Raw genomic sequence first — 18,114 nt, 5'->3', positions numbered from 1 at the left:
TGCTATGGATGCCACTGATTGCACTGCGTAGTTGACCCTCGTGCGGTGTGGTGCGGTGAGGATCTGTCCCTTTTCCCCTTTGGGGAAGATGCGAATAGATGTGTTTGAGTGGATAAGTGAATTGGGAGTGTGTTGCCCTGTCTCGGCTACCTACCTTTCCTTGAGGGAAGCAGCCTAGGTATATAGATAGATAGATTAGTGGTTGATGGGAGCACTCACCATCCACTCACTTGATGTAGTGCTGCTCTTGGGTGTCTGCCCTTTCCTCTCTTCCTTCCTTCCTCTTCTTTCTTTCTTTCCTTCATTCTGTCCTCGTCCTTTTGCCTACTGGTGACTTTACACTCCGTCTTCTGTCTGTCTTTCCTTCATTCCTTCCTCTTCCTTCAGCCTACAGGTGACTCTACACTGAGTGACATGCCATATGGTTTCCTGTACACCAGGAAAATCATTTACTACACTGGGTGGTAACCATATAACCAAATTATGGCATCTGGTGGTTTAGTGGGTAATTATGGTACTCCAATTGGATTGAGCCAGTGCAGGTTTATATCCAAGGGGTGGTTGGGGTTTATTGCTCATGTAATGCCACTCAGGGATGAATGAGGCTGGTCACTCTCATTTTAAATGTCAGGACCAATTTGCCTAGCCCCAGGCTCCTACGCTTCTCATGGGGCATCATAGGATTGGATGATGGATGGATGGATGGTAAAACATTAGCGGCTCTCATGAAAAATAGAACATTCCCTCAGTTACAATTACTAGCCTCTGAGGAAGGCAAAATTTATTTAAATTTAGCTAATATTATTTCTCAGTATCATTAGGGAAAATTTCAGACTGGCAGCAACTAATGAGCAAAATATATATGAAATAAATGATCAGCAGATAAAATAACCCTGCCAAATGGAGCTTCAGATAACAAAAGCTCTAACAAACAGTAACAGAGATAAGCATCATTCTATTACAATACACAGTGAGCGCTCACATAACACGTGAATACTGTACCCTGAAGGTCCCGCCTTATGAGATTTCTGCGTTATAGGGCCGTATGTTTACATGTTAAAGGGTTTCATGGTATCGAAGCCAGCTCCATGTACACCTTTTGGGGCAATTTTCAGTTTTATTTCACGGGCATTTACCTACCTAATAAGTACTTTATTACGTACAAACACTGGAGGATTCCTCACCTTGAATGAAGAGGTTGTAGGCTTGCTGGGGAGAGGTGGAGTGGAGTTCTGGGGGGGGGGGGAGCAAACATCACACAGAGCACATGTGCAGCCAGAACGTGGGGAGAGGGTAAGCTCGACTGGGGCAGGAATGCTCAGTGGACCGTGACGACACCCCGCGCAGACACGTAAGAGCCATACGTCATAGGCTGATGCAATCCGTGCTATGATTATCACTAACCACGTAATGTCTGTTCCCACTGCGTTATGACCCTAATTGACTAAATTTTGCATCAAATTTTGCCTTCCCTGTCACATGAGTTTCGCGCTGTAGGACTGCGTGTTATGTGAGCGTTGAGTGCCGACTGTATAATACTGCATATATTTATCTCGAAAAAGGAGGCAGACATTAACATCATAATGTACAGTATACCAACTGATTACTTGGTGGTATACGGACTCACCTTGGGCATGGAGGGGGAAGGGTGAGGTAGAACTGCACCAATGCCCCTCATCATGTCCTCTAGGGGTATCTCCTCACTGCGAGGGCGGGGGCGTGGTGATGACCGAGGTCCCTTCTCTACCCCACCCTGCCCCGTTCTTCCTCGACCACCACTAGTATTGTTGCCGGTGTGCCGCCCTGGACTCTGTGACCCAGACCGTCCCCCTCGGCTGCTGCCTCCACTGCTGCTGCTGCCATCTGGATGATCCTCTGGAAAGGCAAAAGGACATGATGTTCATTGTTTTCCTTTTACCTACTGCCAAATGGCTAATTCTACAGTTTAACCACACTATCTGACAATGTCAGAACACCTTCGCTCTCAGACTCCCTTTTTCAGGTGCTTTTTCACTCCATCTTCTACTGTATCTCATTAACTGTTCCCTTCTAATGTTACCTGACAGACGATAACAGTAAAATCATAGGTTCAGCAGATAAGACAAGACTAAGTGGAGATTTATGAGTTTATTTCTTAATCAACAACAATACACAATTTACAGATTACCAACTGGTAAATCAAAAACTGTAAAATACATAATAATCTTTTTAAGCCTGAAAGATGAGAACTACTGAAGTAGGACAGCATGCCTGTGTAGCCTAAAGGGCAATGCAGTAACTGAAATCAGAAGGGCAAGATCATAACACAAAGGGTGAGAAATATATATAATGGCCAGAAGGGAAGGATAATATACTGTAGTGGCTTGAAGGGCAAGTCAAAGAATAGTAGCATGAAAGGCAAAATTACATTGAATATCATGAATGGTGAACTCCAGTGTCAAGTTATTTGAAGTAGCCTCAATGGTCCTTAACCTAACTTAAAAGTCAATCTCATAGAGGTCTTCTTTCTGAGGTAACAGCCCACAATTAATTTTCTGTCTGTAGGCCTCACTGTTACACCACAGTATACAAATATAAACCTAACCAAGAACCAAATGCACGGTAACCTGGCATCACAAAGGGAACATTAATGTGTACAAGAGACACTGAGTGAGACAAAAAACTACAGGATGAAATAGCCAAAGAAGACGAGGAGGAGAGATTATGTTTTCATGCCACAGTCATAGGCTGGAGAGTTTGTTGATAGGAATCTAGGAATTGGAGAATTGGCTGGTCAAGTGGCCACAGGATGCAGTCTGTCACAACATGACTTGAAGCCAAAGTAGTTGCTGTTAAGTGACCAAAGGCTACAAAAAATGCTTGTAGGTAACTGGACAGATCCAGAAAGCTCCTGAAGGTGCTTCGATGAGCAACCATGGGTTGGAGAATGTAATCTGTTGACAGGTGACTGAAGCAAAAATACTGCTCATCTGTGTGTGTCAGAGTGTGATACAGTGGTCTGATGTTTGGTGTGAATATATCTGGATTTCTATAACCTGGTCATGAAGAGGAGGCTGAAAGCAAGAATGATGCCTTGCTCATCCCTGCACATGCTTCTCAGGCCTACCTCAATTGGTGTTAAGACATTCCATGGGATATTAGAAATTCACTCAATTCCTGTGGCTTATTCATGGTTATTCCTTGAATTCTTCAGTTGGGATGGACTTTTTTTTTTTTTTTCTACTACTGAGTATAACACTACCTTCTTTAGATAAGTTACAGCCCTGTCCCCTAAATATTTATATGATGTGCACAGGGATAACAGTTCCAAGCTGTTGTTCTTGAAGAACTGAAGCCCTCCACAAAAGTATTAGGAGTGCCTGAGATGGGATGAATAACCAGCTTCGTTTGGGAAAATTGTTGAAGATTTTGCGTGAGTGACTGTAGACACTGATATCAATGGACTCATGCAGAATCTTAGGATGTGCTTTCTGAACTTTGTTCTGGCTGAATTACTGATTATATTCAAAGATTCTGGCGGTGCAACATCAAAGGTCATTGCTGCTGCACAGAATGAGCACGATCAAAATAATATAAAAAATTAATAAAAAAACAAGCTCCACATACTACAACTGACATACATACATCAAGAGACACACTATAAACTACACACAAAACAGCTACACCTGGTCAAGGAAGCCTGTTTCCTCAATAAATGAAACGGTGCCTCCTCCCATCATACCAAGGACTGAAAAGAGATGGTATGTGCATGACATGATGAAAGGTTTGTTTATATGGAGGCAAGACTGACTAGTGTGACTGGGAGTGTGTGCAGGTCTATTTATAAGAGCTGGAGTGGACATGCGAGTGCAGACAGCTACTAATTACTCATTTTTCACAAGCAAAATAAACCTCACCTATTGATGTACTGTGGTCTCATGTCCAACACACATTTCTTTAGTCCTACTCTTCTTTGGTATGACTGATACTTGAAATATTCAGTAAAAAAAGAAATGAGTTTAGCATGAAAAACTTACATCAGTAGGGTCTGCCTCCACAGATTTCCATGATTTTTTTTATCTCTTTGGTGGGGGGAAAGGGGGTCTATTATTCTAGGCAACTGAGAGGTGCCACAGCTAATGAGAACAAGGATTGGCCAGGAGAGGTGACATCCCAAGCATCAATCTCCTTATGCTACTATAATAATGTACTGGACTGTACCTTTAGTGTGTGTGTGTGTGTGTGTGTGTGTGTGTGTGTGTATTTACCTATTTGTAGTATACAGGAATTGAGCAATGCTCGTGTTGTCCTGTCTCCATATCCACATTTATCAAGTCTACCTTTACACACATGAATGTTTTTCTCATGCATCACCTCTTTGTCTAAGTCGTTCCAAATATTTAAGTATTTACCTAATATACCTAATTGTGATATACATGGAATGTACTATGCTCGTGGGTTTCCGTCGCTATTTCTCAATAAGTCGAATTTAACTTTAAACTCGTTTAAGTTTTTAGACTGGACGATCTCTTTGTCAAGGCTATTCCATAAGTCTATACTTCTGTAAGGAAAGCTATATTTCTTGATATCCTTCAAGCAGCTTGACTTTTTCAATTTCATTCCATGTCCTCTTGTTGCTCTCTTATCCCATACAAACAGATCCTCTTTGTCAATTTTATCTACTCCCACCATGGTCCTGAACACCGCAATTATGTCTCCCCTCTTTCTCCTTTCCTCTAACGAAGGCAAATCCAGTTTTTCCAGCCTCTCTCTGTATGACAGGTCTGTCAGACTGGGGACCATCTTGGTTGCTGTTCTTTGTATTCTCTCAATCTTGTTTATATCTTTCTTTTTGTGTGGGCACCACACTACCGCTGCATATTCTAACCTGGGGCGGATCATGGCCACTATCAATTTTTTCATCATTTCCTCATCCATATAATGAAATGCTACTCTTATGTTAGTCAAGAGCTTATAAGTCTCTCCAACTATCTTGTTAATGTGCTTTTCAGGTGACAAACTATCTTGGACCAGCACTCCCAAATCTTTCTCTTCTCTCCTTTTTGTGATTAATTCATTACCCAAAAAATAATTCAGTGATGGTCTCCTGGTACTTTTACCCATTTCCAATATTTTACATTTCTTTACATTAAATTTCATTTCCCATGTCCGGCTCCACTTGTGTATCCTATCCAAATCCTCCTGCAGTATTTTACAATCCTCCTCAGCCTCTATCTTCCTCAAGATCTTTACATCATCAGCAAACAGACTTGCATAACTGTTCACTCCATCTACCATATCATTGACGTAAATCAGGAACATTACTGGCGCCAACACTGAGCCTTGAGGGACTCCACTTGTTACTTCCCTCCATCCAGACATCTTTTCCTTTATTACTGTCCTCATTTGTCTGTCTCCTAAAAAGTCTCTCATCCATTCCAGAAGTTTCCCCTTTAGTCCTCCTATATATTCTAGTTTCCACATTAGTCTCTTATGAGGTACCTTGTCAAAGGCCTTCTCTAAGTCTAAGTACACACAATCCACCCAACCATCTCTCTCCTGTACCACATCAATCGCTCTTGAGTAAAAGCTCAACAAGTTTGAAACACATGACCTTCCACTTCTGAATCCAAACTGACATTCAGCCAAAATATTCATCTCTTCCAGATATTTTATCCATCTGTCTTTCAGGATTCTCTCACACAATTTTGCGACCATGCTGGTTAGAGACACTGGTCTATAATTCAGGGGTTCTTCCCTGTTTCCTCCCTTGTAAATTGGTACCACATTTGCCCTCTTCCATTCTTTTGGCACTTTCCCCTCTTCCAGTGAGCATACAATTAAGCTGTGAATTTTATCCGCCAGTTGTTCTCTGCATTCCTTCAGTACCCAATTAGAAATTCCATCAGGTCCTGGGGCTTTCCTTACATCTTGAGTTTCCAGTAATTTATACACTTCCTGTACCTCCACTTTTATATCTTTCATCACCGGAACATTTCTAATCACTCCCTCCCCTTCCACAAGCTCCTTTTCTTTAGTGAAAACTGACTGGAAACGTTTGTTCATTATTTCTGCTTGCATTGCCGCATCCTTAAAGACCTCTCCTTCTACTTTCAGCTTGGTGATTCCTTCCTTTTGCTTCAGTTTGCCATTAACAAATCTATAAAACAGTTTGGGTTCATCCTTGCATTTGTCAGTTATACCTTTTTCAAAATTCCTTTCTTCTTCTCTACGTATTCTTGTGTATTCATTTCTTGTTCTTTTATAGTCTTCCTTTGTCCTGTCGTTACCTCTCTTTCTCCAATTGTTCCACGCCTTATCCCTCTCTTTTTTTTGCTATCATACACCTTCTATTAAACCACTCCTTTTTCCTGTTTTCTTTCCCTCTTACTCTTGGTACAAATTTTTCCACTCCCAAATTATAGAGGTCTAGAAAGATATCCCACTTCCTCTGTATCTCTCTCGTTTCTCTGAATTTTCTCCAATTCGCATTTTCAAAAAAGTTTCTCAATCCTGTAAAATTTGCTTTGCCAAAGTTGTATCTTCCCTGTCTATGAAGCTCGTCTCTTGGCTCGACGTTTCCTATTAACATCTGGAACTCAATGACCACGTGATCACTTTTTCCCAAAGGACAGAGATATTCCAATGATTCTATTACATCAGGTTCTTTGGTGAACAGTAAATCTAACCTTGCTGGTGTGTCCTCACCTTGAAACCGTGTCTCTTCTTTGACCCATTGCATCATCACATTATTCATTATTATATTTAATAACATAGTGCCCCACAAATCCTCGCCGCCTCCCGAGTACCATTCCTCCCAGTTCACCTCTTTACAATTAAAGTCACCCACCAAAATTATATTATTGCTTTTCTCAATTATTTTTTGCAGGTAGCTAGCCATATCTGACAACATCTCATGGTATTCGTCATCCTTCCATGCTCTCGTCTTTGGGGGAACATACACTACCACCATATCTCTCTTAACATTCTCTCCAGTTTCTAATTTCATATATATCACTTCAGCCCTGCCTTCTCCCATTTCCACAGTATCTACATTTATGTTATTCTTCACTGCTATCATCACTCCTCCTCCCTTTTTTTCTTTTCTGTCTTTTCTCCATAGTTTGTATTTACCATCTCCCAAATGAACATCAATATCTTCTCTTAATTTGGTCTCTACAAAGCACATGACATCAGGTTCATGTTCTCTCAAGAAATCATTAATTTCGATCCTTGTCGATATGAAACCATCAACATTAGTATATATCACCTTCAAATTATTTTTGACGTTTTTAACCCCTTGACCGCGGGGCGTCACTTTCGTGACGCTTGGGAGCAAGGGATCATACCGCGGGGCGTCGCTTTTGTGATTCTGTGTTATTTTGAATTCACCCGGGCTTCCAAGTGGGGGCTTGTATCATCTATCGGTACTGCCAATGTCCAACACTAGTCAGCACTCCTAATCTCATCTGTACTCCCATCCATTGTTGACAATTTAGCCATTTCTCCCCGTTCTTGACTCCCCTCCCTACCCCCCCTCCATTACCCTATCCTCTCGCCTGCCCGGCCGTGCTACGCTAAGTAAATCTTTCCTGGAATTTTTCACTGATTTCATCCATTGAAATAAGCCCTATGTCCTATTCTTATACCAAATAATATATACAAGAAAGAAATAAGGTAAGTGAGAGTGCCATACACCTGGAATGGGCTAATTATCACCTGACAACACCTCACGTGCACTCGTTCGCTAATTTTCGCTGTTTTTCCCCTTGAAATATGCCCTATAATCTATTTTCGTAATATACATGTAAGGAGGGAAGGGAGAACCCTAAGTGATATTTACATTCACCTGGAACTACCTAATTTATAATGTATTGTCTAGATTTCCTGCCAATCATATCTGTGCTAGACAAAGCTGTTTCAAGATATAACATTGGTAGCTCTGATTATATATCTCCTAAGTAGGCCTCTAATCTATTTTCGTAATAAATATACCTGTAAGGAGGGAAGGGAGAACCCTAAATGATATTTACATTCACCTGGAACTACCAAATTTATAATGTATTGTCTAGATTTCCTGCCAATCATATCAGTGCTAGACTTAGCTGTTTCAAGAAGTAATATTGGTAACTCTGAATAACCCCTAAAGCAGGCCTCTACAGTAGGCTAGCTGGCCTGGCAACTGCGTTATCAGTGTAGTCTCATCTTCCGAAGTGAGAGGACGTATGTTTCATCTTGCTGACTTCAAGGCCTTTTTTCACCCCCATGCAAATGGCTCTGTGACCTTTACCCCCTACTAAACCTCGTGTGGAAAGAGGTAAAGGGCTGACAATTGATAAAAGAGTGACTACGATCTTTCTATTGAGTAAAACAGCGCAAGTGGAATTGTAAATAATGTGTAAATAATGTGTAAACAGCAAGTGAAAGTAATGAATGTAAATATACGTGAACAATGGAAAATAGTTTTATAAGTTATTTCAAGTGACAGTGCATAACACTGTAAATAAAATAGAAATGTAAATAACGTAAATAAAATAGAGAACGTAAATAGAAATGTAAATGAGTAGTATTATAAGAATACGAGTATATACCCTAGGAGTAATGAAAGTGAAAGTTTCACTCTAGCATGTCTGAATGCTATGAGTTATGAGAGTGAAGATGAAAGTGACATTCACTCTCAATGCCAGTATACAGGACGAGAAAGTGAATGCTACGTATTTTACTGAAAGAAATTGAATCCCTACAGTGACAATAAACTAATACTACAGAAGGAAACTTATGGATAAAGACTGTAGATATATATGTTATATAGTAATAGAAATATAAAGTGTGAGGGGTTTTATGAATAATAAATGACAGACTACCATGAGCGAACTAGTGCCAGTGCGACGATCAGACGCGCTCGTAATTTCCATTGCTTTCACAGTGTTTTTTTTTTTGAGTATGGATCCCAAACTACTTGAAAATTGTAGAATAGTGTTTATAGTGTTTGTATCTGGCTGTGGTAATCATATTACGGGTTGTTGGGAAGTGTAAAGTGGAGACTTTGTTACCCTACTTCAGAGGTCTCCACAAGTCCTACGGTAACCGACGAAGGCTCAACAATCATTCCAGGAGAAAGCTGAAGGTATGTGCCATAAGCATATGTAATTTTATTATTCTAGGACTAATAACTGATTTTTGGCAAATATTTTTTGAGAGTCTGTCGGAGCCCAAATAACCCCGCGGCACACGCAAGTAATTGGTAAACAAGCCCGCGGTGTAGGGGTTAATACCCTCTTCTCTCCTACTCTCTGTCCGTACCACTTCCTCAACTTCTGATCTTTCACAACCATCCCCCCTAGTTTCCTTCACTTCTATTTCCTTAAATACCATTTCCTTACTTTCATATCCAATACTCTCCAAAAAAAAGTATTACGTTCTTCCTCTGTCCTCTTATCATTTTTTTCCTTTACTTCTTCCTTTAATGATTTTAAAACTTCTCTTTCTTCTTCATTCAGATCTTTTCTTATTATAATATTTTCCATCCCCGCCTCTTTGCTTAATTTCCAGGTCACTTTAAGTATCTCATTTATTACACTTTCTGATGTAAACTTGACTCTCATTGGTCTTGTTTCCCCTTTCTTATAAGGCCCTATCCTCCTTACTTCCTCAATTTCTTTTACCCACTTGTCTCCTTCGGGGTCAATCTTGCCTATTATTCCTCTCACCATGTTCGTGTCTCTCTCGAGTCTTACGAACCTAACCTTTTCTTCCTCTTCCCTGTTTCCAAATACTACCACACATCTGTTCCTTTCTACAGTTTCTCTCACTATTTTCTCTTTTTTCTTCAGTATTTTCACTACATTTTCTTCCATTTCTTTCTTGTTCATTTTCCTTTCTTCCTGGATGATCTCTCTTAAGCTGACCACTTCTTTCTGTTCTTCTTCAACGTGTGCCCACTTTGCCTTATGTTCTTCTAATACATTACTCACCTTCTCCGTTTTATTAGTACTCTCTTCTAGTTTCCTCCTCAGTTCAACATTTTCCCGCTTCAAATTCCTAATCTCTTCATTGGCTGTTTCAGTGGAATGGATCAGACTCTGTATGGTGGTTTCCGTATTTACTGACACATCCTTTATCACTAGATTCTCTACTTTCTTTTCAAGTTCACTAATCCTCATAATTAATGTTTTCACCAGGTCCATGACATTAGTATTAGCATCAAATCTTTGAAATTCCATTCCCTCACTGTTTACATTTTCGGCCATGTTTGTACCAGTAAAGTATCAAAACAGCTGTTACCGAATAAACCACAAACATTCATGTATACTATAGCCAACAAATCTTTACATTTTTGGTAGTCTACTAACTTTCATTGTTTTAAATTTAAAGAAAGACCCTAGGAGACAGGACAGACAAAATTCCTGAAACTACTCAAGGTTAGGAGCGATGGCTGGGACGTCCGCTCTCTCCGGCTGCTCGTGTGTGTATTTGCACGTGTGTGCATGAGTGCATGTGTGTGTGCAAGCACTACCTACCCTTATTCATTGTGCCAAACTGCAATTTTGTGTTCGCCCATCATTATTTTCAACATTCCAGAGTTTTTTCTGCCATATATTTGAGTCTTGTCTGATCAAAATAATTTTCCCCATGAGGTTCATTATTTGTCCAGTACAGAATTAGTTCTAAATGGAAGAGCTGTCTGATCTAAATATCATTCCAAATGTGAGGCCACTGTGTCATTACCTAATCACAGGTTATACATTTTTCAGCAGAAAGTTCTTGGGTATATTGCACATAGCTTTGGTTGCAAAAACTTTATCTTATCATCCTTCATCCCTCTTTTCTACTCTGATGGCCCTATAGCTATTTCTTCTACTGATAAAGCAGCTCTCTTTGCTCAGACTTTTTCCTCCACCTCTACCTTTGATGATTCCGGTGCTGTTCCTCCATCACTTCCCCCCTCAGACTTCCTCATGGCTGACATTAAAATTTCTTCACCTGATGAAATTTCTGCCATCACTGGCCTCAATACTAACAAGGCATATGGGCCTGATGGGGTCCCTCCTGTTGTCCTCAAGAATCGTACTTACACCCTGCCTAGGTAAACTCTTTTGTCTTTGTCTATCAACTTGTACCTTTCCTTTTTGCTGGAAGTTTGCTCTCATTCAGCCAATCCCAAAGAAGGGTGACCATTCCCAACCCTCTAACTATTGCCCAACTGCTTTAACTTCCTGTGTCTCAAAAGTTTTTGAGCCTATTCTTAACAGAAAAATTTTAAAGCATCTTTCCTATCACAACCTTCTTTCTGATCATCAGTATGGGTTCTGTCGGGGATGTTCCACTGGCAATCTTCTCACCTACCTTTCAGACTCCTGGTCATCCTCCTTTCTGGACTTTAGCGAAAGCTTTGCTGCTGCACTTGACATCTCAAAGGCTTTTGATCAAGTCTGGCATAAATCTTTACCTTCTACACTGCCCTCTTACAGTTTCTAACCTTCCATCTGTGTCTTCATCTATGGCTTCCTTTCTGGTCGTTCCATTGCTGCTGTTGTGGATGGCCACCGTTCATCTCCTAGATCTATCAATAGTGGTGTTCCTCAGGGCTCTGTCCTATTACCAACTCTCTTCCTTATATTCATCAATGATCTTCTAAGCTGTACATCTAATCCTATGCACTCATACACTGATGATTCCACCCTTCACCTTTCCATTCAGTTCCTGCAACGTCCATCTCAGTAGTTACTTCAGCAGGCAGGGGATGAGGCTATGGCACACCTAATGTATGACTTGGCTCGTATCTCTCACTGGGGTAAAGATAATCTTGTTGTTTTTAATGCATCAAAGACTCAGTTCTTACACCTATCAAACCGACAAAATCTTTCACAGGAGTACCTACTAATGCTTAATACAGGTAATATCCACTTCAATCTTGCATCATCTATAAACATTCTCACAGGATTTATCTTGGAAAGATCATGTTACATCTCTTGGAAAATCTGCTTCCAAGAGATTAGGTGTGCTAAGCCAACTCCATACCTTCTTTACTTCTGCACAGTTTTTGACTTCATACATGGGTTTTATCCGCCCCTGTGTAGAGTACAACTCTCATGTGTGGGGAGGTTCCCCACATACAGCTCTTCTCAATAGGGTGGAGTCAAAGGCTTTTCATCTCATTAACTCTCCTCCTCTTACTGGCTCCCTTCAACCTCTGTCTCTTTGCCGCACTGTTGCATCTTTATCTCTTTTCTATCGCTACTTCAATGGTCACTGCCCCTATGAACAGACTGCTTGCATCCCTCCACCTCTACAACGAGCACATAGCACCCATCTATCAACAAACTCTCATCCCTTTTCAGTCCAACTCTCTAATGCAAAAGTTAACTGTTACTTCCAGTCCTTCATTTATGCAACAGGTCAACTCTGGAACTGTCTCTCTCTGTCTGAATTTCTTACTTCCTATGACCTCCAGTCTTTCAAACGCAGTGTGTCCAGGCATCTTGAAATGGATCTTGAATTTGGCTATCTTTTGTATCTTGTTTTTGTTTTGTTTTTCTTGGAAGGAACAGTTTGTGGACTCTGGCCTTTGGTTCCTTCTTTCTTGAAAAAAAAAAAAAAAAAAAAAAAAAACTTATAAACTTCCCTTTTATCCAATGTTTTTCTGAGCACCATCATTATTTATGTTTGGTGTAATAATATTTAAGATAAAATGGTATCAGAAGTGTGTGTTGTGAGTTGGTGTGAAAAATATTATTTATTTTTCTTGCTTCAGCATTCTGTCATCTGCCAGTCTCAATGCACCTGGAAAGAAGCTGGACACCCATTCTAGGTGGTTCAAATGAATGACGGAAGTATTAGCAGAGCATAAAAATTACAACATATGATAGAACTGCTGGACAGCAGACCTACATAACAAAAGTGAGGAACACAAAAGTACTGTATACTGTAACTACTCAAACTACATTTTTCCATAAGTACCCTGAGTATCATGGGAAGTTTTTTGTTGAGGCACAGTGTTGTCTCTCTTCAGAGCAAACCCAGGCACTCTTGCTCCTGCAAGGCCCAGGGCAGCACGGTGGAGAGGAGGGGGGTGGTGAACACTGCGACTCCGACCCTCCCCACTCCCACCAACACCACCACGTCCCAGTCCCCGCCCTGTCAGTTGTAGGAAGAGGCTAAATAATTTGCTGCACATATATTAGAACAACTCTAGACAAACAACTGCAATAACACAAGCAAATTAAATCATTTATTGCACTTAATCACATTCAGCGGCCATTAAAAAAGCAAAACAAACAGATGAAGGCAAAGAATTAGAGGAATTTTCAATGGTTACTGACAACATGATATTCTCTGACAGTGAGACAGCCAAATCTAAAGCCTACTAGCACAGTCCTACACACACATAAATTACACAGTATGACCATAAGAAAAATTTTAGTAATGCCAAAAATTCATTTTCACTCTCAGTGAGTGAATCTGAAGACATCCTTTGGAAGTAGCTTTGAACCATTTATACTATCATCCAAGCATCATAGATTGTGGATTCCATACTCAGAAAGCTGAGAGATGGGTATACTGTTTCTTGTCTTCAGTTTATAAAGCATCATAAGGCATGATGACCTTTCTCCAAGGTTACTGACATCTTGCTCACTCATTCAAATCAAGTGCTTTATGTGGCTATGAGGTCCCCTTGTACAGGGATGCCTGAGAGTGCCACTGTTTCATGGCAGGTTAGTTCTACCATCACTCCTTGCATGTGTAACCTAGCCTACAGCAACATAAGATGGAAGAGGCAGCCGAGCTCCCTCAAGTTGGGCCTTGTAAAACTGATAACTCCAAATTCACTTGCTACGAATGAAAAATGTATTTTTTACCTTGTAAAAACTCATTTTTTCACTACTCTCAATCCTTGGAGACACTTTTAGGTCCTAAAAAGTGCCCAAGACTAAGTGAGGGATAGCTACAGAGGAGGACCTGAACCTTGAGCATATGAATTGAGGCGGGGGCTTTGGTGACTCAAGCGAACTGACTGGTGTAGGACTGACACAGAAGTACTCTGTGATGCTCAGCTCTCTAAAATATGTGTGAATATATAGTTATGAGCCATGCTGCTCGGCTGGAAGGCATCCAATCAGTGGCACGTTTGTCCCACTGTGTGACTCATGTTAGTACCAACTAGTACACCTCTCACTTCCCTGACATAACTGGTTCACAACTAGATGCCAAAATCATTTGCAGCTATTCTCTCTGAAACTACCTGCAGCTATACTCTCTGAGACAGCCACCCACAATACAGTATCTTTATATATGGTTGGAGGGAGTTGACAGACTCTAACTTTACAGAGATGAATGTCATGCAGAGGTTCATGACAGAACAGGTGGAGGTCTGCCATGGTGTGGATGTCCAGCAACAAGACTGTCTCAAACTGGTCTTCAAGATCTGTCACATTTCTTCATTCTTACCTCAACAAGGCCTCTTACAAGGCCACAGCAAATATTCTGAAGATTGTCAAGATCATTATGCCCCTCTTGGATTCTATAAATGCACAGAACCAGTTTCCTAACACTCTTCCACCTTATTGTCAACATGTCTTTACCATTACCTTCATTTACTCCTCCTCTTTCAGGCTTCAATGGTGACTGAACAGAAGTTTCACAAAAACAGCCTCAATTTTAAGTTCAAGAATCTCCTGTGTTTCAACTGTCCATGCCCCCACATCAGCAAAAAAAAAAAAAAAAAAAAAGGGCCATCCTAGACATCAAGAATGGTAACACTTCTTTATAAGCCGCAGGGGTATAAACTTAACTATCCACCCTCACTTCCTGCAAACCTTCAAATATGCAAACATCAACAAAGACTTCAGGCTGTTCTCCATCCTGATGGATCAGGTTTTGGTACTGACCATTAATGGCAAGTTAAAACATGCTTATGCACTGGGCCAACACTTAACTGAAATCTCAGAGAGACTTAGTCCCTTCTGACCATTAATGGCAAGTTAAAACATGCTTATGCACTGGGCCAACACTTAACTGAAATCTCAGAGAGACTTAGTCCCTTCTGACCATTAATGGCAAGTTAAGACATGCGTATGCACTGGGCCAACACTTAACTGAAATCTGAGAAAGACTTAGTCCCTTCCCTCATCTCTGATAGTCAAAGTGCAAAACATTCCACTTGTACAAAAAGGCTCCGAGATTTAGAGGGCAATCTACCCCTTTCCATCTGAGAGGGGTGGGTAGGAAGGGAATTTATAACTTCATATCACCTGGACTCTTCTAACACTTCCAGTTCTTTGATCACCAGGACTTTTCTAGCACTGAACCACAACAATGAATTCTATTGCCATTCTGTCAACAGTCATCAAACCATTATCCAAACACTACACAGTGTACCCTGAGCTGCTTATCAGATCCATTCTTCTATAAACTTCTTATCCACCAGCTCTTTTGACCTTCATGAGAGCAACAGCATCAGCCTTCCATATCTTCAGCCTTGAAGTATAGCTAAGAGTAAGTATGGATAAATCAAAAGTGATGACATTTAGGACAGGTGACGGTACCATTAAAACAGAAGGAAAGTGGCATGCGCAGTCTACAACAAGGGTGTGGGAAGTACTGTAACTCCATTTTATGCACTGTTTCTGATAAGTGTGTGCGTATGAGATGTAGTGGTACCATAGTGGATGTAAACAATGGTATGTAAATGAAAGCACACAGATGCTGAGGGGTGGGAATGGGTTAATCTCGCTATGAAAAGGAAGACATATAGAAGCAGTGGTAGGAAAGGGTTAATCTAGCTATGTAAAGGACAGCATATAGAAGTAGAATGGTGGAAAAGGGTTAACCTACCCATATAAGGGAAGGCATACATAGGCAGATAGGTGGGAAAGAATTAACTTGGCTTTGTAAAGGAAAGCATACAGAAGTAGAGATAAGAACGGATTAATCTAGCTACATAAAGAAGAGCAAACAGAAGTAAAAAAGCTGGAAAGGACTAACTTTGTAGGAGAATCACTTCAGTGTCTGGAGTTTTATTTGGGGGACATGATACAGGCAAAACCCCGATTTACAATACCCCTATTTGCAATGCCTCAGATTAGTGACGGGGGTAGAAATATCACCCTACCCTGCCTAATGATGGCCAGGCCCTTTTTTAACAATGGGTCCTCCAATGTTTAGTCCAGGAGTAATAGGTCAAAAGTTTGAATCACGTGCATTCCCCCAGCCAGCTGAGCCTGCCCACCTGTCAGGATGCGCAGAAATGCTCGCGCAGCCCCCACACCCATCACTCACCCCGTGCTCACCCATATAATTCTTCTCACACCGGCTGTCTCTGAGAGGAACTCTCTTACCTCGCCTACCCCACATCGTGTTGCATCGCCAACATTATGCAAGCCGCTATCGTAGTGCATCGTAACTGTGGCCCAGCAGTGCCATAACCAGGACAGTGATACTAATTGATTGTGGAGAGTGGTTTTGTGTGGATTTTGATTTAAATAAGTGTGATCATGTCCGGTAAGGGCACTGCACGTGGTGTGGCTTGTGGTGCTAGTAGTTGTGCTAGTGGTGACCCCAGTTGGGGTGGTAAGCAGCCTGCCAGTGTTGGTGGTGGTAATGTTCACGTGAAGCTTACTTGTAAAACTGTCTCTGGATGTGAAGTTAGATAGTCTTAAGGGCCATGACAAAGGCGAGAGCACATGTGCCATCACCTCAGCTCTCCACCTGGCCCAGTCGACTCTCTTCACCATTATCAAGAAGAGGGAGGCTATCAAGGCTGCCGCTAGGGAGGTTGCTATTTTCACCGCCTCCTGTCTCACCCACCACTGAGCCTGCGATGGAGGAGCTGGAGCGGATGCTTTGCACATGGGTGGAGGACCAGAACAGGAGGAAGGCGCCCATGAATCAGGTGATCATATGCACAAAGGCTTTCTCCCTCTGGGATGAAATAAAGGTGAGGTGGAATCATGATGCTAGTGAAATCTAGGCTACCCATGGGTAGTCTGACAGCTTTAAGAGGCAGGTAAGCCTCCACAACGTCAGGATGTTTGGTGAAGCGGCAAGTGTGGATACGGTGGCAGCGGCAGTGTTCCCTGGCGGAACTTAGGTGCATCATCATGGAGGGTTGCTACAGTGTGAAACAGGTTTTGAATTTTGACGAGACTAGGCTCTTTTGGAAGAGAATGTCCTCAAAGACATATCTTGTAACAGAAGAAAAGTCTTTGCCAGGGTTCAAGGCCTCAAAGGACAGGCTTACACTGCTGCTAGAAGGCAAAGCCGGGGATGACCTCAAGTTAAAGCCACTCCTTGTCTACCACTCCTAAAATGCGAGGGCTCTGGTAGGGTATGTTAAGGAGAATTTAGGGGTGATTTGGAAGTTGAACAAGAAGGCCTGGGTGACTTTTGATATCTGTCTGTCCTATTTCCACTCCTACCTTTCTCATGTTCTCAAGAAGTATGCCTTGAGGGAGAACTTGGCAAACAGATTTCTCATAGTGGCGACGACATGCCTAGCCACCCTCCTGCAATGAAGAACTGGGCAAGCAACACAGAAGTGGTGTTCCTGCCCCCCTTCACCACTTCACTGTTGCAACCCTTGGACCAGGGGGTGATCGTGACATTCAAGGCATACTATCTCCACCATGCTATGCAGCAGTTGGTGAGGGCGTGTGACACTGACGACAAGAATACAGTGCAGTCCTTCTGGAAAGGATATAATATATGCCATGCCATCGAGAACATCATGGCTGCATGAAGGGAAGTAAGCCGGGTCACCAAGAACAGTGTGTGGCATAAGCTGTGGCCAGAGTGTATTCACTCCTGCATCGGCTTCCCCGAGGGCTTGCGAGCACTGCCGGTAGAACAGGTGTGGCAGGATATTGTGCAACTGTCACAGGAGGCAGGCTTTGGGGAGGTCAACAAGCGGGACATGGAGGAGGTCCTGAAAAGCCACAGGGAAGAGTGCAACAACAAGGAGCTCCTTAATATGGAGATTCAGCAGGTGCACCAGGAGGCACAAAAGGAGGTCATCCCTGAGGTGCGATCCCCAGTATGAAGATTCTGAAGGAAATGGTGACATAGGTTGACAAGGTCATCGTGCTTGTGCGTACTCATGACCCTCTCCCAGGACAAAGCAGGGACGTATCTTATCGG

The 18,114-nt window shown here is 41.8% G+C and overlaps 1 protein-coding gene across 1 annotated transcript in view; it reads right to left on the bottom strand.

Annotated features, from left to right (window-relative positions):
• The window catches only part of ema (C-type lectin domain containing ema), a 230,934-nt gene that overhangs the window by 40,094 nt on the left and 172,726 nt on the right, over nt 1-18,114 (bottom strand). Inside the window, 2 exon segments of the mRNA XM_080281656.1 lie at nt 1,628-1,875; nt 12,940-13,116. Of these exon segments, the coding sequence (XP_080137782.1) occupies nt 1,628-1,875; nt 12,940-13,116 (425 nt within the window).

The sequence above is a fragment of the Coenobita brevimanus genome, chromosome 90, assembly GCF_032717465.1.
Source record: "Coenobita brevimanus isolate Jiangsu-jjx chromosome 90, ASM3271746v2, whole genome shotgun sequence".
In the NCBI taxonomy this organism is placed as follows: domain Eukaryota; kingdom Metazoa; phylum Arthropoda; class Malacostraca; order Decapoda; family Coenobitidae; genus Coenobita; species Coenobita brevimanus.
Note: the sequence above shows the minus strand (reverse complement) of the source record. Positions and strands in the feature narration are given on the sequence as shown.